The sequence below is a fragment of the Hemicordylus capensis genome, chromosome 2 (assembly GCF_027244095.1).
Source record: "Hemicordylus capensis ecotype Gifberg chromosome 2, rHemCap1.1.pri, whole genome shotgun sequence".
Taxonomy (NCBI): domain Eukaryota; kingdom Metazoa; phylum Chordata; class Lepidosauria; order Squamata; family Cordylidae; genus Hemicordylus; species Hemicordylus capensis.
Window position 1 is genome coordinate 144,747,123 of NC_069658.1, and position 25,040 is coordinate 144,772,162.

The window sequence follows — 25,040 nt, forward strand, 5'->3', positions numbered from 1 at the left end:
CTGAACTGGTCGGAACTCTCTCACAATGCAAAATTCCCTAAAATCCATGTAATAATTTCTCAGCCAAAGCAAGATCCATCAATACAAAAGCAGTCACCCAGCTATTATCATGGCTTAATGGGGATTTGAAATGGTTGGAACCGGTTGGAGCCGGTTTGAGTCTGTTTGAACCGGTCGGAACCCGTATGAACAAGTCGGAACCGGTTTGAACCGTACAGAACCGGTCTGAGCTGGTCGGAACCGGTTTGAACCGGTCTGAAGCGCTCGGAACCGGTCTGAAGCGGTCGGAACCGCTGTCAACCGGTCGGAACCACTTTGAACCAATCCAGTTGAATCACATAAGAGGAGTTGTTGGACATCTCCAGTTCAGACATCAAATTAATTGTGGAGTCTCCATCTAAGTTGGCCCAAATCTGAGAGATTTTATCTGTGAAAAATTCTTTAAACAGATCACAGCAGGTAACTAATTACTCCAAATTCTGATTCAAGGGAGTGGGGGCAGATACTAGTCCCCTCACAATCCTGAACAACTCCGCCGGACATGAACTCGCAGAGGCAATACGGGCAGAAAAGAACCGCTTCTTTGCCACACGCATTGCCTAAGCATAGATCTTTAAATGTGCTCTATGTCGTAATTTGTCATATTTGAGTAGAGTCTTTCTCCACTTGTGCTCCAGTCGCTTACCTTGCCGCTTCAGCCCCCATAGATCTTCTGTATACCAAGGGGCCAGTTTTGAAGCGGGCCGGTGGGGACGCTTAGGAGCAATTGTGTCTACTGACTTGGTGAGCAAGTTGTTCCAATTCTCAACCAGGGCATCAACAGGATCACCGGCAAAGCCAACAAGAATCCCTCCAAGGCTTCTTGGAATCCTATTGGATCCAATAATCTCTTCAGGCAGACCATTCTAATAGGCCCCTCTCCCCTGCAGAGATGGTAAGTAGTAGTAAGTCCAACCTTAACCAGATGGTGGTCCGTCCATGATAATGGGGAAATCACAGGAGTCCCCACCCATGATACACTACCCTGATCAGAGTAGAAGACCAAATCAAGTGTGTGACCTGCAATATGCATCGATCCAGAGACCACTTGGGATAGGCCCATAGTTGTCATGGCCGCTATGAACTCCTGAGCTGCCCCCAACAAATTGGCCCCAAAATGAACACTAAAGTCCCCCAGCACCAAAAGTCTGTGAGACTCCAGCGCAAGTTCCGCGACCAAGCCTGTGAGCTCAGTAAGGGATTATGTTGGGCAGCAGAGCGATCGGTACACCAACAGAAGTCCCAAACTTTCCCTGGTCCCCAAACAAGTACACACATTCAATATGGCCTGATACCCTAACAGTGACCCTAGTAAGGGAGATGTTATCCGTATAGACCACAGCCACTCCACCTCCCCGCCCACGTCCCCTCACCTGCTCCTCTACAGAATACTCTGGAGGAAAAAGCTGGGACCAGACTGGGTTACCAGCCTCCCCCAACCAAGTCTCAGTGATGCACACCAGGTCGGCCCCTTCATCCATAATCAAATAATGGATGACTTAAGGTTTATTTTGGACCAACCTGGCATTGCAAAGGAGCAAGGTAAGGCTATGTGGGTTGTTGGCAGTGCTCCCTGAGGTGCAAATTGTCTCTGAGGAGTCCAACATTGGACTCCTCAGAGTTAGGCAATTATAGGCCAGTCTCTTAATCTCCCAATTAAGGTGATTGAGAGGGTGATGACCTCTCAGCTCCAGACAATCCTGGAGGAAACAGATTATCTACATCCACTTCAAACTGGCATTCAAGCAGGCTATGGGGTTGAGGCTGCCTTGGTCAACATGATGGAAGATCTCCAATTGGCTATCAACAGAGGAAGTGTGACTCTGCTGATCCTTTTGGATCTCTTGGTGGTTTTCAACACCATTGATCATGGTATCCTTCTAGGTTGCCTGAGGGAGGTGGGATTAGGTGACACTGTTTCACAGTAGTTCTGTTCCTACCTCTTGGGTAGATTCCAGATGGTGTCACCATACCCTCTCCAATAATCTGATTGTTAGATAAAATAGGACAAGTTGGGCAAGGGTCAATAGAGAAGACAGTAGGATGCACAGTCTGAAGCAGCTTGTCCACATCCTCAGGATTCACAAATTATGAAGACAACGCGGTTTCATCTCCTTTGGTTCCTGTGCATTCATATTAGGAAAACACTGATGGAATCCTGATATACAGTCCCCGAGATACATGCTAGGAGATTGCTGAACATGTACCACTATAGCCTAAAAGAACACTGGAGAAGTGCTGTTAGCCACCTTTTAATAAGATGGATGTGAGAATAGTGATTTTATACAAATAGTAGTCAACATTACAGTAATCATTTTAATGCCTTGCAAAAGGTAGCAAAAGACTGTGGCCAGAATCGTGTAGAGTATTAACCACCCTGTCATGGAAAGACTGGAACTAGAAACATTTTAAAAAATAATAATCTATGCCACAAGATATGGTGATGGCCAGTAGCCTTGATGGCTTTAAAATGGGATTAGATCATCAATGATTACTAGCCATGATGGCTATATACTATCGTCACATTCAGAAGCAGTATGCCTCTGAATATCAGTTGCTTGGGAGCAACAGCTGGAGAGGATTATTGCCTTCATCTCCTGCTTATAAGCTTCCTAAAGGCATCTGACTGGCAATTTATAGTGATCTAGGAGAGTAGCTCTTAGGTTTTTAACTCCTGACCCTGAGACAGGCCTCCTTACAAATCATAGTCTGGCCATGAATAAAGGCCTACTTGTGAGCAAGGCAAGAGCAAGTGGATGCAACCAAAGTGACGTATAAAAAGGCAGAAGAAATTCGAAGTGGAGAAACAACAGTGTAGGATTAACCTCCTGTCTGGCTTGCCCCATCGTTTCCCTATAGGAAGGGAATATACTTTCTAAAGAACATTTCAAATATTACATCCAGTTCTCCCAATTAGCTTTACCAATATAGATATTCACAGCTGTTCTTTCAAGTTACACACAGGAGGACCTCAGTATTCACGGGGGTTCCGTTCTCAGCTAGTGCCATGGATACTAAAACCACTAATACCGAGGCACTGCGGCAATGGAAATCTGGGGGTTAGGTTCCTGGATGCTTCAAAAATTGCTAAAACCAGTCTTAAAAATAGCAAAAACAAAAAACCTTATTGTGCTCCATGGGTCCCCTGCATTCCAGCAATGCCCCCCACCCAAAGTGCCGAAATCAGTTTTTTTTTAAAAAAAAGCAAAATCATCATCATCATCACCACCACCACCACCGTTTTTGGACTCCCCCGCCCCTCAAAATCAGCCATAAAATGGCTCTCGGTCTCTCCTGAACACAAAATGGTGGCCAGAAATGACCTCCGCCGTCACATGCTCTTGCACCCAAAACCTGGGTTAAGCGGTGGGCTACTTAAGAGGGCTCGCCGCTGGGAGCCACACAGCTCCCGGCAGGTCTCATGACCAGCCAAAACTGGGCTGGGCTCCCTTAGCCCGGTTTCGGCTGGTCGTGAGAATTTCCTCAGACTCTCTGAATGCAGTAACCCTTCCCAAAGAATATAACACACTCAAAAGAGGGTTAAGAGATGGGTCTCCCCAAATCATAACAGCAGCATTTGGAATTCAGGCTACTTGGAAGCATTACAAGTAAAATATCAATACAGCTCTTTGGGGCTGCAATCCTGAGTACATTTAATAGGGATGCACTGACCTCAAGGAGACTTACTTCCAAGTAAATATGCATAGGATTGAGCTGTTAATATTAAGTGCTGCTTTAAAACAAACAAACAACAAACCCCACTTTGCTCACAACAAGCATTTGAGTAAGTTATAACTGCCATCACAGGTGGGAATAAGGCTCAGATATTATAGAGCCATCTCTCTAGCAAACCCACAGGGATTTAAATCAAGATCTCCCAGGCTAGAACCAGTGAACAAACCCCTGGTTTTGGGGCTGCAAGTTAACCTGCTAACAGTACCTTTCACATAGTAAACATGCAACAGAAGATTATTCTTAATACTTAAAAAAAACCAAAAAAAACAGCCTGTATCTATACAGTGTTGTGTGTATTCTGCACTAAAGAAGACACACTTTTGCACCAAGGCAACCAGAATTATATCACCTACCTAGATAATTACATACATAAAGAGGTGAAAGGAGTATTTCAGGGTCAAATCCACTCACTGCTCCCCCGGATGGTTGGTATTTTTCCTCCAACAATAGAACACCATTTTATGGAGCATCACTCTGATGGGGTTCTGAAATAGCATTCTACCCACTGCCTTTTTTTCTTCAAAAGGCTGCCTTTTGAAGGCAAAAACCTATTTAACCACCACCCTAAAAAATGGACAGGTTTTGATCCCTCTTTTGACCTGACACCCCGCAAATTTTGAAGCAGAATTTCTCACACAAGAACTTGAATCTCAGCTACAGTGCTGATCAAAATGCACGTCGATGGGAGACATTCCCATCCACATCATGCTGTTTCATACTGTTGAGTATCCCCCACTCCAGCTTCTGAAATTTCACTTGAAATTACTAGACAGACAGACAGAGGCTGTTAAATTTTGCACTCAAAAGCAAATTCTCGGAGGCATATGAGGCCCCATATCTATGGCTGCCTCCCTGAGTGAGTGTTGCCATCTAGAAGGTGGTTCTGCATTGTACTCTCATTATCCTTTTCAAAATCAGAAGGGCTTCTAGGATGTGGCTGCTTTTAGATGACGATGAGCAACGTGGAATCTATTCCACCTTCTTGTGACATTATCGGCCTTAAGTTAACTTAGATATTGTTATAGTCCCTTTCCACAACCTCAGTGCTGGGTAAACTGGTTCCGTGAACTTTGAGTGAAATGTGTGCAGGTGTGCCATCCCATCAGTTACATTATAGAAAGACAAGATCCCAGCTTCATAATCCAAGAAGACCCCGATTCGTTCCGGATCGTCCTTTGTTCGGATTTGGATTCTCTCTCCATTATGGAAGGCCCAGTATTCAAAGTCAAACCTTTTGATACACCAGGATGCTCGGTTCCATCCTAGGCGGCACAGTTCAGAATTTCCTTTTCTACTGATAGAAGGATAAGCTGCCCCAATCCACCATCCTTCCTCAGCCTGAAGCAAATCTACCTCCCAGTAATGACTCCCAGCAGAGAAAGAGTCTCTGCTCAAGACTTGCCAGAGCCTGTCAAATCTCTCTGGGCTCCAGGAGTAAAGCTTTCTCCTCCAGCAACAGCTTACGGAGAGGCGGTCTTCGGACATGATCAACCTTGGGTGCAAACTATTGAACTCCAGAGTGGGGGATCTCGCATCTGCAGATAAAAACACTCATAGGTAACATTTCCCACATAAAGACGCATCTAAAGTTCAGTGAAGGACAGGTTTTTAAGAGGAACTGACTAATTATTGTGATTTTAATTGATTGTTGTAAGCTGCCACAAATTCATGCTGTGAAAACTGGCATGGTATACATATTTATTTATTTAAAATACATAGATACAAGACAGGACTGCCACTGAAAGCAGCAGGATTTGCCCTTTTTACTGAATCCCACCCTCCTTTCAGGAGGCGGTGCAGGACCATACCTGCTGCCCATGCATTTGACTTGCATGAGGGGTTAGACCTGTGTTCCCCAAATTAGTGGGAATTCAGATAACCTAATCGATCAACCAGTCAACCTTTATTACGGTCAGAGACCAGCATATAGATCACCTAGAATTCTTGCTCCCATAGCGTACACAGATATCACCTCTCTCTCGCTCATGAAAGCTGAATGTGTGGTCACCAGGGGTGTGGTCAATGAGGGTTCTTGAGAGGTGTGGCCAGCAGACGTGGTCCTGTTCCCCTGCCCCATGTTTACTGGAGGATTTCATGAAAAAGGGGCTCTAGTGTTCATTTTTTCTCCTCATAGGCCTTGTTTACACAATCATTTGAACCTAGGTTTAATGTGGATCACCAACATGAGAAGCTGATTGTGTGAACCCATGCCAAGGCAGGAATCTCAGATTCATCTCAGGTCACAAACCACTTTGGTGTGGGTCCAAACAATCATACTTATGCTGGTAACCCACATTAAACTTAAATTTGAATGACTGTGTCAACCAGGCCAATGTCTAGCAACTCAAGTGATATCACATCCTGCCGTTCCATATTTCCTTGCTGCTGCCAGCAGCAACCACTTATGGGAAGCGAGGATGGGAAACCTTGCAATGTGATGACATCACACCACATGGCAAGTTTCCCTGGATGAGAGTGGGAAACACAACACAAGAGATGCAGTTTTTGAAAGCAGACCCACATCATCCACCATGCCTGATCCTGCCCTCAAAGCCTGACCTATCTAGGCTAGGGATGTGTAGGAGTGTGCACGGTTCAGTCCAGGCACAATGTAAAAGACCGCCGGACCAGTTCGGAGGTCCGGCAGTTGGGGAGGGCGGGGGCATGTAACTTTAAGGGTGGTAGTGGTAGTACTTCCCCCCACCACCGCTCTCCCTTCTCTGGCGTGCGTGCGCCAGCGGCGAAGACGATCGCACGCTCCGCACAGGGCACATGCGTGCCACTAGCTGTACTCCTTTGAAGGCTTTGGATGACGACGACGGGGGCAGGGGCGGCAGGGAGGAACTCTGCCACCCCAGGAAGATTTTAAAACGCACCAGCGCCGGAGGGGGAAGTGCGGCAGGGGGGTAAGTACTACCAGCCCCCCCCTAAAGTTACATGCCCCCCTGTGCCGGACCACGCCTCCGTGGTTCTGTACACATCCCTAGGGATGTGCACAAACCTGTTTGGAGGCCCTTTTACAAGCCTCCGACCAGGTTTGAACACCTGGCAGTTCGGGCGGTTCAAAGGCGGGGGGTAACTTTAGGGGTGGGGGAGGGTGCACGTACACACACACACCCCACACACCATGTTTCCCCTGTCGGCACTTGCTGTAAAACTGGTCCAGCGGGGCAGCAGCATACCTCCCTGCTGCCTCATCCTCTCCTCAGACTGGAAGTGACGGGAAGCAGTGCGTGCACGTTGGCGCAATTGAGCAAGCGCGATAGAGGGCGAGGCGGCAGGGAGGTATGCTGCCGCCCCGCCGGACCGGTTTTGCAGAGTGTGCCGGCTGGGTGAAATGTGTGCGTGTGTGGGGGGGGGGATACGTGCACCCTCCCCCACCATTTAAGTTATCCCCTCACCGCCTCTGAACCAGCCCCCACTGGTTCTGTGCACATCCCTAACCTAGGCACATTAGCCAAGACGTTCAATTCAAGAAGCTGCAATATTCAAGGAAATGTTCTAGTTGGTCACTTAGGCTTCTAACATTTCTTCCCCCATCTCAGCACTTACAGATTGTGTGTGTGCGAGAGAGGGAGGGTGTTAGTTCTGAGGGCTGATTCCTAGCCCTCTCCCAGAGGAGCTTATGGGCTTTGTGTGTTTGAAATACATTTGCAGTCTTGCTTATTAGTAGCGATGACTGCAAAATGCATAACTCTCAGAAGTGATGTGAAATGAACCTGTAGGCCTATGGATGGATACCAAAAAGCGGGGGGGGGGGTGAGATCCACATATTTCATCGGAATCCCACCCCCACCATTTATATGCTCTTCCTTCAAAGTACAACTAGGAAGAGTGAGACTTTTGCCCATGCACCAAACAAAAGGTAAGCCAAGATATAATCAGCTCAGGTCACTCTCATATTTCCCTTCCTCCCTCTGGTGTTTCTCCCATTACTGAAATTCAGATTGTAAGCTCCTTGGGGCAGGGACCTGTCCTCTTCTGTTCATGATACCTTATGAACTAAAAGCTATACAGGTGAAAAGGAAGGGCTCTATAAACAGATCAGCCTTGATTCTCAGTGGTTGGGTCACCATTTTCAGGGAGCATGTTTAATTTCCCACCACAACTACATCACTGGGTGTATCTCTTTAATGTCTCCCATACAAGTCAATGACTGCCATTAGGAAGCTGCCTTATACCGAGTTACACCATTGGTCCATCTAGCTCAGTATTGTCTACAGTGACTGACAGCAGCTCTCCAAGGTTTCAGGCAGGAGTCTTACCCAGCTGTACCTGGAGATGTCAGAGATTGAACCTGGGACCTTCTGCATGCAAAGCTGATGCTCTACCACTGAGTTATGGCCCCGCCCAACCCAACCCCATTCATTTCTATGGGGAAAAGAAAAATTATGGGGGCACAGTCAGGCCAAAACCTGCCTAAAAAACTGTCAGGGATTCTGCAGGAAGCTTCAGTGTTTACTTGTGTGCAAAGCAACTAGAAATGAATTGTACCTCACTACAAGGCCATGCAATATACAAACCCTCCCGCCACAAACACTTCCTGCTTCAGGGCATTTTGCCAGGGAGTTATTTGCACATGGCTTCATGCTGCGGGGTAAATGTTGAGCGAAGCCACTTCGAATCACACTTGCGGCATTGAGGGAAGCAGCCCCTCCCCTCTGCTCTCGGGTTTTGTTTTGATGCAAGTTCACATGGCATGCTCCGTGTTTTTCTTCTAGCCAATGGGGGTTGGAGAACTTTCTAAAGAGCTGTAGCTGCACTTCTAAAGAGACTATCCCTCTTATCATACTAATGATTCTACGTCCATAACTCTCACTATTTGCTCCAGCGTTTTCAGAAAGAGTAGCTTAAAACCAGCATTTAAAAAACCCGGAAATACACCAAGATAAGCTAGAATTCACAAGACCAATTTGTGTGTGAAGTGGGTTCAAGGATCTCAAAGGGACTTCGGGGTAAATATGGCTGGTGTGTGAACGCACGCACTGTCCTCCGAAGAAGATTCGGGGTAACAGCCCTGTCTGTAAAACTTCCACGAAAGAATATAATAATAAACAACAGAGCTAGCACAGCTACATGGCTAAGAGAGGGAAGTCCCCCTAGCTCCTCAACTCCTTTGGTGATCTCAGCCAAAAGGGACTTCTCTGATCATCAGAGAAAAAGGGATGTTATGATACTGGATGTAAAGTTTGCTAGCTATTGTGTGTGAAGCACTGCGCTACATAAATGCTAGGCATTGTAGTTATGCTTTGGTTGCCTAATTTAAATAAGGCAGATTCCACCTTTGAAGTCTCTGTGACCATCTAGTGGCAAAATACTGATTGAGAAATATACACAAGAAGTGTCCTTAAATAATACTTTTCCAGTTTATTTTTCAGTCAGTAACTTGCCAGTAGGTGGCTATAGAGATTGATTTGCTGCATTTAAGTGTGTTCACATGAGCCCAGTATTCCAGAGCCTCTGGTGTTCTGGGGAGACCTTTACAGAGTCATATCTGTATATTTCTCCATATTGGAATTGTAGCTGAATGTACTTAACATACAAGGGCCAGTATACACCTAATAGTGATTATTTGGACCCCACTTTGGAGCAGGGCTTCAGCAGACCTGCCTTCAATCTCCACAAGGGGACCTCCTTGATGTTTTCAAAATCTTGTTTATTAGATTTACCTCTAATATCTATACATCTAATTTTAAAGTAAAAACTAGCTTTGTAAAGTTGGTCAGGAGGACCACAGAGAGACAACTGAGATATCAAATGAAAGCGCAGAACACCCAGATTTGACAAAGCAAAAGTCTGATAAATCTAACAACAAAACACCTGGTATACCTGGGCTGAATTGTTTGACTGAAGTCTCAACAGCAGTTGGCTGCAAAAGCTTAGGGGTGTGCACAAAACCGATGGGCCCAGTTCGGTTCAAGTCCTAACTGGACCGGGCCAGTTCAGTCTGGCACCCCCTCAAAATCCTGTTTGGTTCTGGGGGGTGGGTGGGTCCGCAAATAATTTTTTTTTTAAATTTAGTAACTTACCCCCTTTGGGGGTCACTAGTGTGGCCGCAGGGAACCCTCCCGAGGCACCTCCTCCCCCTGCTGGCCTCCAAAATTGCCCCCCTCGCCCAGTTCAGGCACCCTTTGGCCTGTTCTAGGCCTCACCCCTGTCACAGTGGCCATTTTGGAGGCTGCCACACATGCCTAATGGGCCTCTGCATGGCCTGGCATGCACGGCAGCCTCCAAAATGGCTGCCGTGACGAGGGTAAGGCCCAGAACAGGCTGAAGAGTGCCTGGAACAGGCAAAGAGGGCTTTTTAAAAAAACACAATTAATGAACACCCCCAAACTGCCTGGGGTGTTTGGTCCGGTGCCGGACCATTGAACCGAACAGGTTAGAGGTCAAACCTTTTCAACCTCAAACCTGTTTGCACACCCCTACAAGAGCTCTAACTGGTCACTGGCTCAACATGCCAAATGCTCAGAAGTTTAAAATAACGTCCTCTCTGCACACATATGGAAACTGTTGGTGGAAGGGGAGCAGAGAAAGGCAGAGGCAGCACTGTTGGTGAGCTGCATGGTGTGACAAAGAAGTCTCTGTCTGTGAGAGCAGTGTGCGAATTGATGTGTATGCACAAGAGAATGAAGGTGGGAGCAGGCACAGAGATGTTGCAAATAAAACTCACATTTGCACATTTTCTCTGGCCTCCACTTGTATCCTATCTTTCATCTCCCCCTTGTTCATCTCCCTCCAAAAGAGCTGGTGCGACTGGGGTGACCCATTTCAGAGCAGGTCTATGACTCCACTCCCCCCACAGTTGAAAATCAATGCTTTAAAGCAGAAGTGGACAAATTATTCAAGCTTAGGGAACCAGCCCTTTTCCACTACCGTCTTTCCAGCTGAACTGCTTGCGGGGCAAACACCTTGCCCCCACAGTGATGACCTTATTACTCTGAAGCAGCTTGACCAGGAGGAGTCTGACTTCCCTAAGCTGACTAAGTTGGCTATTACTGCTCTAGAGCTAGAAGAAACAGGTACCTTTCCACTTCTACAGTGAGAAGTATTTCAAATACTGAACACACAGCATGTAAAAATTGAACTGCTCCACAGCACCTATGGAGGGGCTGTAGCTAGCCTTGCCATGACCTCTGGAACTTAGGGTAGCCCCCGGATTTTGGTTCCTCCACCCGGCTGCTAAATTCCACCCAGATTTACACAGATTTCAAATGTGCTGCCAGGACTGCCCAGATTTTACTCTGGATCCAATCAGATGGGAGGGCAGAGAAGGAGGGGAAAGTAGACAAATCTGTCAAATAAATAAATAAAATGCAAATTAGTTCCTGCATAATTTGCAAATTAGGCTACCCAGATGTGGGATGCCTAGGGAACCCTAGCTGGGAACCCTAACTGTAGCTCAGTGAGAAAGTACATGCTCTGCATGCAGGAGGACACAGGAACATAGGAAGCTGCCTCATACTGAGTGAGACCATTGGTCCATCTAGCTGAGTATTGTCTTCACCAGGAGTCAACTACCTTTGAGAAGTTGTATGCTGAGTCTCCATTTATTCATGGTTTTGCGTGCTGCTAAGGAACTCAGGGCTGCAGTGGAGGGAGTTGTTCCATTCCATTCCTCCTCCTGTTGGACGTCTCTTCAGTTGGCCCAGCCTCCCTCCACAGGACCCCTATCTCCTATCTGCCCTCTCATCGCCAGGCCCTGATAGGTTAAATAAAACAGAGCAATCCCCACACACCCCTTCAAGCACCCCTAACTTCCTGCTTTGCTTCCCTTCCTCTTCTCAAGCCTCCATCTCCCTCCTCCTGCTCACCCTGCCTCTTCCATACCCACGCTCAGTGCTGGATCTCTCCCTCTGCCTCTACCTGTAGCAACAGCCCTGCTCTTCACTTCTGGCTGCAATCAGGGCTGCTGTGCAAGGGCAGAGCTCTAGGAAGGATGCTGTGCTGACCCAGCAACCTCCAACACTTTGAGCAGTGGACATGGCACAGCAGGATGTGAGTGCCTCAAAATAATGTTGCGTGCTGCTTCTGGTATGTGTGCCATAGGTTGCCAACTCCTGACCTATACTGACTGGCAGCGGCTCTCCAAGGTTTCATAAGAACAGCCCTGCTGGATCAGGCCCAAGGCCCATCTAGTCCAGCATCCTGTTTCACACAGTGGCCCACCAGATGCCTCTGGGAAGCCCACAAGCAAGAGCTGAGGGCGTGCCCTCTCACCTGCCATTTCTCCCCTGCAACTGGTTTCAGACAGGAGTCTTTCACAGTCCTACCTGGAAATGCCAGGGACTGAACTTGGAACCTTCTGCATGCAAAGCATGCATTGTAGAGGTGTGCAAACAGGCCCAAATTCGAACCGGTTCAGTTCGAAGGTTCGAACTCAAACCAAACAGGGCATTGAATTGGCAATTCCAGTCCAAGTTCGAACCAATCAGAACCTGGTTCTATTCAAACTGGTTCGAGCCTCCAAAACTGGGTTGGGTGGTAGGCACCCATGGATGCCAACTGCCACCCAAACCCTAAGCAAATGGATACTCCTACAATTTGTAATGATTTGGGGGGGGGGGTTGGATTTTCCCCATAGGGTATAATGGGGACTTGAACTGGCCCATTTTTCGATATGTGAAGCACCTAGGGGCACAAAATCGGGGTGGGTGGTAGGCACCCCTGGGTGCCTACTACCCACCCCAATTTTGTGCCCCTAGGTGCTTCACATATCGAAAAATGGGCCAGTTCAAGTCCCCATTATACCCTATGTAGAACCTTTTTAGATCCGGTTCAAATTCAAACTGAACCGGGGGTGGGGGGGCGGGTTGAGCAGAACCAAAACCGAACCTACCCACCCAGATCTGAAGCTGGTCCGAATTCAAACCAAACAGGCCAAGTCGGTTTTGTGCACATCCCTCATGTGTTGTACGGTTGAGCTACAGTCCAATCCTGGGTTCAGTCCTTGATATCTTTAGATTGGGCTGGGAAAGACCCTGTTGAACTGCTGACACTTAGCTTAAACAATACTGAGCTGAAAGGACCAATTTATAGCACTGGGTTTCTGACTATGGTTAGAATGATGGGGAAATATATTGAAGTGTTGCAGAGAAATACATACGTTTTAAGAAGAGTGGTCGATCAGCACAAGAGTTTGTTTTCAACAAGATACCAGGTTCCTTCTTCAAGGTGCTGTTAAGACTGCTGAAAATGTCTTGGCAAACAAGAAAACAAAAGACAAACAAGGAACTATTTAGACAATGTCCTTCTGGAACCGGGGTGGGCAAACTTGGCCAACTAGCTGTTATTGAACTACAACTCCCATCTTGCCCAGCCACAATAAATAATTGTGGTTGTGGATGATGGGATTGTAGTTCAATAACAGCTAGACAGCCAAGTTTGCTCACCCCTGTTCTAGAAATAGGTACTTGTAGGAAAAAGGATTTTTTAAGAGAGGGGAAAATGCTCTTGCTTTAAATTTACCATTACAACCTGGATTGAGTATGAATGCTGAGTATGAATTTCATATCCTGTTTGCACAAGTTATGGGCAACCTAATTAGAACTTTAACTCAGAGGGAACTTTTAAAAACAAAATTATCTCGTCCCACCTTGCCATATTCATCGCCAGCTTGTGAAGCATTGTATTTGAAAGGCAGAATATAAATGTGTAAAATAAAATAAATATTTCTGAGAAACTGCAGAATGAGCTATATATTTCACTTGGAGATTATTACCACTAAATTCAGGGAAGTACAGCACATACTTGAATAATCCCTCATGTTTAAAACAAATAAAAACAATATCCTGTGTCATTTCCGATACTGGGCCACCATACCGTCAGCTTGGCACTATCACGGCATTTGGTTCAGCCCTGATGGCCTTGGTCTAAGATTCCTTTCCTTATTGTTCACGGCAAAACAATACAATTTCCTTCTGTTATTAATCCATTTGGTTCATTGAGTTGGTCACATTCATCAAAAATGGCAAGGATATCAGTACTCAGCTGATGTGTGGAAATGTTGTTGTAATATGTCCAGCCAGTAGGTGGCACTTGGATTTGCTAGTGGTGATCTTAATTGGAGGCAGAGTCCCTTCCTTCTTCCTGCCTGTACCTTTTGTTGAACTTGTCTCCTCCTGTTACCCAACCAAGCAGTCTTAGCCTATAATGGCTGCCTTCCTCTGAGCTCTCATGACACCCTGTGCTCACAGAAAACCAGCTTACTAGGGCAAGGGTTCATCAAAGTGTACAGGAGGCCTTGGTTACTTGCGGATTCAGCACCCGCGGTTTCACGTATCCGGGGTGGTGGTGGTTAAATTTGTGTATCCATGGATCGGGGGTGGCCAAAAATGACCTCAGGAGGTGGCTGCCATTTTGTGCTCAGGAGCCATTTTGTGGCTTGTCTGGTAAGAAAAAACAATACAATTTTTTGCCAAAAAGATTGTGCCATTGTGTTTCTTGGGGGACACTGCTGGACCACATGGAGCATGGCAAGGCACTTTACTTGGCTTTTTTTTCATGGTTTCCCCCCCGGGTTTTGCCTGTTAGGAGCCTAAACCCTGGGGTTTCCATCACCCCAGTGCCTCAGTACTCAGTTTCAGTATCCGCGGTACTTGCTGAGAATGGAACCCCTGCAAATACCAAGGTCCTCCTGTACTGGCAAAGTCAGGAAACAGGAGCATAGCAAGTTTTGTCCCATGGAGTGGACCATGGGACAAAAGCTGAAGATGGGCCCCTCCCACTCTACCTCCCCATCTTCTTCCTTGGAGAGGCAGGATGGGCAGAGCGAAGAGCAGGTTGTTGCTCAATTGCTGGTCCCCCTCTCCCTCAGGGGCCCAGAGACATTTGTCTCCTACCTGTTTATTTATAGCTGTGGTCCTGTCAGGAAAATATTGAGATGAGTTGATCCCTTAAATTTCTCCACATGACACCAATGCCTGCAAGCCAAATTCATCAACTCACCCTCATCCTTCAGGCAGCACAAGCATAGTACACCACAAACATCAGAATGCATAATCGAGTGCATAGCAGCAGAAAAGTGGCATCGCATAGTATCAAAGGTTCTCAATGTAGTGCTTTCATGTGTACCTTCCTTGAGCCGAGTTTTGAGTGGCTTCTGCAAGATGGACTGAAGTGTCTCCACAAAACGCCTGAAGTGGTTTGTAATGTGTTCAAATGACACAGGCACTGGAACCCATTGGTCCACGGGGATCCTCTGCTTTGCCATTTCCTTTTCTATTGGACTGTAGTCCTGCAGAGTGAGAAGTGAATTCTTTCTTTACAGCCAAGGTCGTTTGCCCCTTGTCTCAAATATCCACACTTCACTGAGGTGCCTTTCATGTGACAGTGATGTAGGAGCCACTCAGCCTATCTATCTATCTATCTATCTATCTATCTATCTATCTATCTATCTATCTATCTATCTATTTATTTATTACATTTCTAGGCTGCCCCATCCAAAGGCTCTGGGCAGTGCACAACAAGAAACACAAATACAAACACCATTTAAAACACACTGGTTAAAACAATATAAAAAGAGTTCAGAACCATTTAAAACCAATTAAAAATACTTCAAAACAATTTACAAACCATGGAAGGCCAGGCAAAATGAGTAAGTTTTTAGGGTTCATCCAACACTGCTGCTGCAACATTTAAACACGCAGCATTGAATGGGACAGGCCAGTCACACAAGTCCTTCCCAGACAACTGCTGCCTAGCTGGGGTGGGAAGGAACCACATGACTGGCCCCATCTCTGTGATGCTGAGCAATGTGGGATGATGAAGCCACGGCTAACTGGCTTCTATGGTGCTGGAAGAATGTATGAAAGGCACCACACATGCCCTAAAGGTGAAATGAATAACCCCCTGCTACCTGGGCAAAGAGGCGCCTTTCAAGGTGGTGGCTCTCTTATATTTAGCAGTGAGGGAGAGCAACTGCCTTTATTCAGCCTTGCATAGCTTCTATCCTGGTTGCTGTTACTGGTGTCTCCCTTGTGTTTATTGAGATTGTGAGCCCTTTGGGGACAAAGAAACAACTTCTCAACCTTTTGTTATTTAAACTGCTTTGATGATTTTTGTTGTTGTTGAAATATGATATAGAAATATTTTTAAAAACAACAACAACAATGGCACAAGTGGATTTTCTGAAAACTTGGGTGGCTTGTGTTAACGCAAATCTCAGGACAAATACGATCATTGGTGTCTCCCGAAATCTAGCATGATTCAAAGGCTGGATCACACACGGCCTGGGCATGTAGGCTGCATGTGCAAAAGTGTGAAGGAGCAAGGCTCACATACCATCCTCGGCTAGAGCCTTTAGCATGAACTGGAGCCTATGTACTTCAGTGCCTGTGCAAGGAATCTTCCATAGGGCCTTGTCCATGAAATCTTCCATGCAGTTTTTGCAATGGACAGAGTACAGGAGGATCTAGTTACTCACAGATTCAGCATCCACAGTTTCAAGTATCTGTGGTTGGGTGGAAACGAGTGTGTGTGTGTTAAATTTGCATATCCACAGATCGGGGTGGTGGTGGCCGGAAATGACCTCTGAAGTTATTTCTAGCTGCCATTTTGTGGCTCATTTTAAAAACAAACAAAAACTTGTGGGTTTGTGGTTTTTTGCCAAAAAATGGCAGAATTGAGTCTCTTGAGGGGCATTGCTGGACCGCTGGGAACCAGCGGAGCACAGTAGGGCACTTTACTTTTACATTTGCCCCTTAGGAACCTAACCCCCAGATTCCCATTGCCCCAATGCCTCGGTATTTGCTGAGAACAGAGCTGTACTTATTGAGAGCGGAACCCCCACAAATACTGAGGTCCTCCTAGATGTACACGTGTAGGCTGAACACAGTTGAGCAGTTTGCTTGACTCCCATCCACTTTACTCCTCGAAACAACCTTATGAAATAGATTAGGTCTGGAGAGAGTGACTTGTCCAAGGCCACTCAGTGAGTTTCATGACTGAGCAGGGCGTTGAACTCGGGTCTTCCTGCTCCTAGTCTGCCATTCCATGTGGATCAGTTCAGGCCTACCTTTAGCAAATGAAGAGGGTCAGGTCGCAGCTGGATCTGTCTGATCCTCTCTGTGAAGCTGTCGATTATTTTAATTTGCCCATCACAGGCCTCTCTCTGCTCTTCATACGCCATCAGGGCATGCTGGGCCTTCTCATCAATGTATCTTTTGGTTAATGTTTCCTCCTCATCTAACAGTAGCCGGAGTTCAGCAAACTTTCCTGTCAGCCAGGTTTTACTTGCTAATGCACGTGCCTGTGGGGTGGGGGGGGAAGAAACTTCAGTGCCAAGCAGATGCTTAGAAGGTTGGAGTGGGCCCTGGGACAGGATTTGAGGATGGGTGTCACCAGCCCCTGCTGCCGCCTCCTCCCCGCCGCCACCTTCTCCTTCCCACCCCTTCCCTCTGTCTTCTTCACAGAGTCACTCACAGGGCTCTCTCTGGACATTTGCCCGGCAGAAGGCAGTTCCTTTCCTCAGAGCTTTGCCGTACTCCCTGCTGCCTCTGCCACTCCAACACCAGCAGCTCACCATTGGCTGCCCACGAAGTGGCATGTGCTTCATTTATGCCACTGAGTTCTGTGCCTGACATCAGGGTTCCTGCAGAAGATGTGCTGGTCCTGCAGCCCCCTACCCTGTGGTATCTTCTCCAGGAAGGTGGGCACGCCTGTCCAGGACAGGCATTCAGTGCAAGACTCAGTGATGTTGTTGACGAAGCATCCACTGCCTTGTGTGCAGCTAGTACTGGAGCAGAAGAGGCAGTGGGGAGCATGGCAAAGAATCCCCACCCTAGGGGGAAATGGGGGAGGCAGCAGGTAGCCTCCCGACACCAGTGATCTCAGACATTTGCCTCCCCCAACCCTGCTCCATGGTGCTCCCGGCCCTGGTGCCAAGAGTGCTGAGCAGCACAAACATTTCTTAGGTTATCACAGAAACAGAACATTCCCAGAGGTTTTGATAGAAAAGCTACATTCAGTGTTAAAACAGATACCAATATTAACTTGCAAGGTGTGAACCTGTTTGGTGTACATTTTGTAAAAGGCGGTGGGGACTGAGCACCATGTTCAGTGTAGGCCTGAGTCTCAAAGGTTGTTCCTCCTGTGCTAAGTTAACAAGCCCAGAACCAAGTAATAGCAATGGCATCCTGCCAATTAAGAACGAGTCACAACTGATAAGTTCCTGCTACCCAAATGTTTACCTGAAACTTTCCTGCCCTTTGGTCCACATACAAGGAGTGGCCCAGTTTATTTAAGCAGCCTGCTTGTGCAAGCAGAATTATTCATTTCAGCAAAAATGCTGACAGTGGCTGGCACCCTGACTAAAGAAGCGCTTGTGCCATGAACAAAGTTGCACTAGCAGAAGAAGATCACAAAGTTGTGCTAAGCCCCCCAGGATTTTCAGAGCTGCGCTCTTGCTCAAAAGTTCGCTTTAAGACAGGACCGAACCACTTCAGCCCTCCAGCTGTTGCTGGACTACAGCTCCCATTATCCCCAGCCACAGTGGCAAATAGTCAGGGATTGTGGGTGTTGTAGTCCAACATCTGCAGGAGGACCAAAGTTATGCAATCCTGCTTTAAAACAAATGACACATGCTTTAGGTTGTGCAGTTATTGCACAAGCATGTTTGCAGTTGTGCGACACTAGTCTGAAACACAAGCTCTGGACTCAGTGCAAGAGGCTAACACACAACATCCTCCCCCAAGCGCTTCTTTAGTCAGGATGTCAGCCAGTATGGGGAGAGTGCATCCTCCTCACATAATGTATGTGGAGGGGATTATGCTCAACTTCATTACCTCTCCCTCACCTCACCCCCTTAATGTTTTTGGGAGCTTACACACATAACTGCAAGGTTATTCTCCACACTGGCAGCAGTTTACAGCTGCAACGGATTAAATAACAGCACTTTAACAATCTTAAGTAAGTTATATATCACCATATACATGTATTGCACATTACAAAAATTTAAAAGACAGGTCCCTGTTCTAAATTGTGAGCATTTTTCTGTTGCACTTGGTTATTATATTGTTGGTATGGTTACCAAACTGTTGATATGGTTTGTTGCATTTTATTGTAAATTGTGTTCTTTAGTTGTCTTGTGTTTATCATACACCACCTTGATTTCCAGTTTTTGGAAGAAAGGAAATATATATAAATCAAATCAAACAAATATGATGTGCATTCATTGTCTGTACACCATTTTGAGTAAACAAAGAAATGTGATGAGTGCATTTTTAAACACACACACTCTCTCTACAGAATTTGAAGGATGAGAAAAAATGGTTGCCAACTATCAGGAGTTTCCCCCCCCACTTTAAAAGGGTGTAGGCCACTTTGAACAGGGACCAATTTAGTCTTTCTGCAGAGAATACTTTTTAGTTGCTGTACTAGAGGTATGATAAAGCTAGGAGGCAGCAACAGAGACCTGGCTTTCTTTGAGATGCCTCACCTGTAACTGCTGCCATGGAAGCCATTTCATGCATACAGGTGGATCTTGCTATTCGCAGTACTGCTGTTTGTGGTCTGCATATGTATCATCAATGAAAATAAAGGATATACTTGTGACAGCCAATTCTGGCATGCTGGCATGGCTCCCATGATGTTAAAAGTGATATATGAATGAGGTATACAGTCCACTCGGTTTGTGATATCTCTGTAAGTTAGTTATATAGGTTTAATAAGTAATAAAAATAAAATAAATATGCCAGGCTTTCTATGCAGAGATAACAAGTAATTCTAAGTAGAACCAATGGGGCCTACTTCCTGCTTCTGTTAACATGGTGACTCTTATCTAGGACTCCCTCCCATGTACTGTGAATTTGGTTTATATGCGACTGTCAGTACGTGGCTTACAAAGGAGAGTTGTCAGTAATTTAAGTGGCTGCCATTTTAAAACAAAATGGTGCATTCGCCCCAAAAACCACCAACAACAAAATCCTTCTTGGAATCCCCTAGGACTTCTTCCCACTTACAGTTGTATTGGACTGAAAACACAAACATTATTAGAGGGGGACTGTCGGGGACACACAGACATGGTAATATCGTAATCTTCTTCTGTTCAGAAATGGGTGAAGCAAGTCCCACAGAAAAATTTCTGTTCCGTGGATGTCAGAAAATGGAGATGCAGCAATACATTCTCTAACAGCAACAAGACATTAATTTATAAATAGAGTATCACAGAAAGCATGCTTTTAAAATAAAATATAATGTGTGGCCTGGAACAAATGAAAAAGGACCAACAAGCATATGGTCCCTTGTAATTTCTCCCTTGGTCTTCTCCTCTAACAAATTTAGATTGCAAACTCTTTAGAGCAGGGACTTTCTTTTTCTTATGCCTTATGCCACTCTGTAATGTACCATGTGCACATTGATTACAGACATTAGGATAGTATCACATTAAGAAGCTTACCTTAAGATCACCAGTAGCTTCTCCTATGTATTTTGTGTTGTCAACTTCCTGCTTTTTCTTTAGTGCTAACTGTTTCAAATACAATGCCATCATTCCCTGTGTTGTAAGTAAGAAAACATATAAACTGATTCATGTGACAACAACAAGCAAGTTTTTAAAAGCATCCACTTAGTAATTTTATTAATATGAGAACATAAGAATCCTCTTGCTGCATCAGACCCAAAGTCAACCTAGCCCAGTGTCCCATTTCCTATAGTGGCCAACCATCAGATGCCTCTGGGAAGCTTGCCCTCCAACTCCATTCTTGTCCACAGCAGGGATGATCAAGGTTTGGCATTCAAGATGGAAAGTATTGTATTATGGAATGAAAACAACCACACAGATTTGCCTGCCAATGAGTAAACGTTCTCACTGTATTATTAAAACTTTTGAAAGAAGCAGGAAAGCAGTCACAAATTTAGGTGTTTCATATTTTAATACTTCCTCCAAAACTGTTTGCTGAAAGAACTGTGCATATGCATGTAAGTCCTCAAAATTCAAATGCAAAAAAATAAAACACACACACACTCAGAAGTGGGAACTTGGAACTAATTTCTGCTTCATTCCAGCATGCTTTTTTGTAACCAGAGACCTTTTGCACAGATGTTAATGCAGCCCCTATTAATCAGCAGAGGGCTTCTGCTACAACTGTCTGAAGTCTGAAACAAAGAGTGTAATCATCCCGAGAGAGTGAATAATCCGAAATGCGTCAGTTTCTAATGATAGGTACAGGGCATGGGCATCCCAGAAGCATCACCGCTGTCTAGAAAACACTGAACAAAAGCAAGCGCAGAACGCCAAGAAGCTATAACCTGGTATAGGACAGTTGTCAGGAGAATGCCTATTAAGGCGCCTCTTCGGAAGCGCTTGAAAAATGTAGTCGTATCAAGCGCTTTCTCCATAGAACTCTCTGGAGAAAGGACTACACCTCCCGCTCACTCCCCCCACCTTCCCCGATGTTGTGGGGGCAGTGCGGGGCTCTGCTTTTCTTAAAGGAGCCCCACCACCACCCGGCCTCTGCATATTTCAGAAAACATCATATGCATTCAGTGCCAACTGAGCAGAAATGAAATGGCCTCGCTTTATTGGCTAACATCTGGAAATCAAGCTGCTATTAAAGGCACAAGAGCAGAAGCTGCTAAAGAGTTTGCAGTTCTCATGCCCATTGTTTGGGAAGCCGGTGGCAACGTTGTTATATATTCAATAAAAGGGAAAAACGTTTGATTTTATTTATTTATTTTATTTAACATATTTTATACCACCCAAAACTTACGTCTCTGAGATATTTAGAGGGATAGTTATGGATGTGGCAGCTCCAGCTGAGCTAAAAAAAACAGACCAAGGAAATTCAGTACCCCCTGATGTTCATGCTATCGTGGCATGAGACCTGGTGTCCAGTCTGAGATATTGTACTGGCCTACAAAATCCTAACCATGGAAACAGTTTGGCTAGGTCCTCCATGCTCCAATCCACTACCAGCTCAGGCTGGTGGCAACAGCAAAGGCTGGGGATTAGTGCTACAGCACCGTTTAAGAAGAGTTTGGTAACATATGCCTCTAAGCATATGGTGAATGCTATGACGTCAGCAGGCAAAAACTACAACCAGCACAGTTAGTAAAAATGAACCTGTTCAGCTGGACATCAGGTCTCACATCCTCATGGCATCAACATCATTGGGCCATCAAATTTCCTTGCTGTTTGGAGCTGAGCTGGAGCTGCCATGCCCATAATTATCCCTATAAACAAAGGTTCCCCCCTCCCTTTAATTGTATTTGCTTGCTTTTTAAAATGGAGGATCCCATGTATGCCACATTTAATATAAGTGTGTTCAGTACAAGGAAAGTAAAAATACTGCTTTAGCATTGCCAGGCATAATAAAGTGGTAGACATGAGTGCTTGGGTTTAAAACAAGCCATAACTTTGATAAAAATATGCATGGTAGAAACATGCAATTTTATAGCTGAAACATTATTTCCTTCTACCATACCTGCTGCTCTGTGTCGAAGAACTGAATTACAGACGGAAACTCGGCCAGTGGAACTTCCCCAAGCATTTGGAGATGGGAACTGCACCTGTTCAAGTTCTGGCTGTCATGCAGCTGAAGTACAGGCAGAATATCAATAGGTGCTGGTTGCACCCCTATATACTAGGCAAAGTTGCACCTGTTGCCTGTCATGCAACTGTTAAATGTCCAGGGCCCTCTAGCCCTTGCAAAGGACTCAGCAGTCCTTTCCAGCATTATTTGCTTTTGGTGCTCTTTGTCTAACAGCTGAATGACAGGCAGGAAGAAATTTGGTTGGTGGCATTTTCCTCAGCATTTGGAGGTGGGAACTGCTCCTGTTGATGTTCCGACTGTGAAGCAGCTGAAGTACAGGCAGAATACCAATGTGCTGCTTCCATACTCATATGCTAGGTATATGAATGAATGTCTGCCTGCCATGCAACTGTTAAAAGACCAGAGCCCTCTGGCCCTTACAAGGAACTCAGCTTATGCCACCTATTCACCCTCTGGAGTGAACCCTAAGACCAATTTTAAAATGGCTAAATTCTGTACCACCTTAAGTGGCGCAGTGGCGAAATGCTTGACTAACAAGCAGAAGGTTGCTGGTTTGAATCCCCACTGGTACTATATAGGGCAGCAGAGATATAGGAAGATGCTGAAAGGCATTATCTCATACTGCGCGGGAGGAGGCAATGGTAAACCCCTCCTGTTTTCTACCAAAAGAAAACCACAGGGCTCTGTGGGCGCCAGGAGTTGAAATCAACTTGATGGCACATTTTACTTTAAATTCTATGTGGCTGCTTGTAAGATCAGATCTGTCAGATGTGGCTCTTGTGATTGATCCCCCCCACCCTTTTCATTCATTCATTCATTCATTCATATATTTTTTCGATTTCTATACCACCCTTCCAAAAGTGGCTCAGGGCGGTTTACACAGAGAAATAATAAATAAATAAGATGGATCCCTGTCCCCAAAGGGCTCACAATCTCAAAAGAAACATAAAATAGACACCAGCAACAGTCACTGGAGATACTGTGCTGGGGGTGGATAGGGCCAGTTACTCTCCCCCTGCCCAATAAAGAGAATCGCCACGTTAAAAAGGTGCCTCTTTGTCAAGTTAGCAGTTAGTTTACCTATTATTATTATTTTAGTCATGAACCATAATAAAGTCACTCTACTCAAGGAACTCAGCAGCCCTTCCCCCTTATGAGGTACAAAGTTGAAGAGGGGCAAAAGTTAAACGCAAACATGGAGGCCTAGCAGTTCTGAAGCAAAATGGAGGCCACAGTCAGAAAGAAGCTTAAGTGACTGAGCCTGTTCCCCTATCTACTTCAGAAAGAGGCATAGCTACAATTGAACAAGGGAACATAAATATCCCTGGAACCAGAATTAGATAGGGGTCCCACCAGCTGGGTGACAGCGTGCTAATGGCTCTCTCCCACATGCTTCTCTGAGGGAGATGGGGGAAGGAGCCCATCTTAACCTTTTTGTCCCATTCCAACCTTGCTATACCCCTGCTCAGACTTATGTTAAACCATTCAACTAGTTACCCTTTGTTTTCAAGACACTTCTCTGGGAGTGGGGTGGGGAAAAAGATTTCGCCACTTCCGGCTCTGACAGAGGGACTTCTAAGCTGTTTCCACTGCTAAAGACAAGTTGTTTTCTCCCATCCTTCCTCATGATCTAGGCATACACAAGTTTGCTGTTACCATACATGCTAGCTTCTTAATTTGTAAAAATTCAAAGCATATTTACTTCACCTAACCTATGAAAGCATGATGTATGGAAGACAAACTATTGAAAAAGACCTATCCCAAAGAAATTGAATCAGTCTGGGCCCTCCCTATTTTGATGTATAAAATACTTATAAAAGACCATTGTGAAGGGGGGCACGGGGAGGGAAGACTCAAATGCCATCTTGAGATTTCATGTGCTCTTTCTTTTCAACTTCTGCTCTTCATAACTTGGCCATTGCCCCACAGATTCCGTGCAAAACTGACACACTTGTTCAGCAGGCAGTTCTGAACTTAAAAATGCCCCTTCTGGCATGAATAGCGGCACAAAGGGAAAGCTATGAGAAGCCACAGAAGGCAATAAGGGTCAGGTGAACTAATGTGACAGAATACTATTTCACCTCCGCACCCATAACACACACACAGGCACTCCCATGCCTGTGTAGTTTTGAGCATCAAATGAAGCATGCCTGCAGTCTCAGTCTGCATCGCAGGAAGTTTCTGCTCTTCAATAAAATCCGCGTTTCCGGAAGTATCAAAAGTTTGGGGTAAACTGCTGCAATTAACTCAGGGTATGTGTGTGTGGGCGGGTGGGGGGCATGTTACTCTGTCACAGAACGTACAAAGGAGAGTGCCGGTTGTGGCAAAAACTCTGATGGATTAAGTACCAGGGAAGTTAGTTTATACCAGACAAGTTTGCTGCTGTTCTCGCTCTCTCAAGCTATTAAGCTGACACCCAAAGTAAGCTAGTCTAAAGACTGCTTAATTTCAATAGGACTACTCAAGAGTAATTTAGTCGGGATGGGATCAGCAGCGGAAAATAACAGTAGCCGTGACTCGCCGTGCTTCCCGCCATACCCGTTTGTCCCGCGCCGCCTGGCCGATGAGGCTGACCCGGTGGCCGTGGTGGGGGCCCAGCGCCGGACAGAGCGCGCAGACGCAGAGCGCGCACTCTTCGCAGAAGAGCTCCAAGGGGCGTCCGCGGTGATCTGCGCACCAGCCCTCCAGAGCCCGCAGCGCACGCAACTCTTCCACTGCTTCTGCCGCTGGACGCAGGCGGTGGCCTCGGAAAGCCGCGCCGGGCTCTCCATCCGC

General features: G+C 45.9%; 1 protein-coding gene across 1 annotated transcript; it reads right to left on the bottom strand.

Annotated features, from left to right (window-relative positions):
- Positions 1-2,275: 2,275 nt before the first annotated feature.
- TRIM14 (tripartite motif containing 14) lies at positions 2,276-24,832 on the bottom strand. Its single transcript, XM_053299473.1, has 6 exons — positions 24,804-24,832; positions 20,171-20,266; positions 16,790-17,023; positions 14,848-15,010; positions 12,881-12,973; positions 2,276-5,309 (listed from the first exon to the last, which is right to left on the bottom strand). Exons 2-6 carry the CDS (start codon positions 20,261-20,263, stop codon positions 4,774-4,776), a joined length of 1,119 nt encoding a protein of 372 aa, XP_053155448.1. The 5' UTR covers positions 20,264-20,266; positions 24,804-24,832; the 3' UTR covers positions 2,276-4,773.
- Between the last annotated feature and the right edge of the window lie 208 nt (positions 24,833-25,040).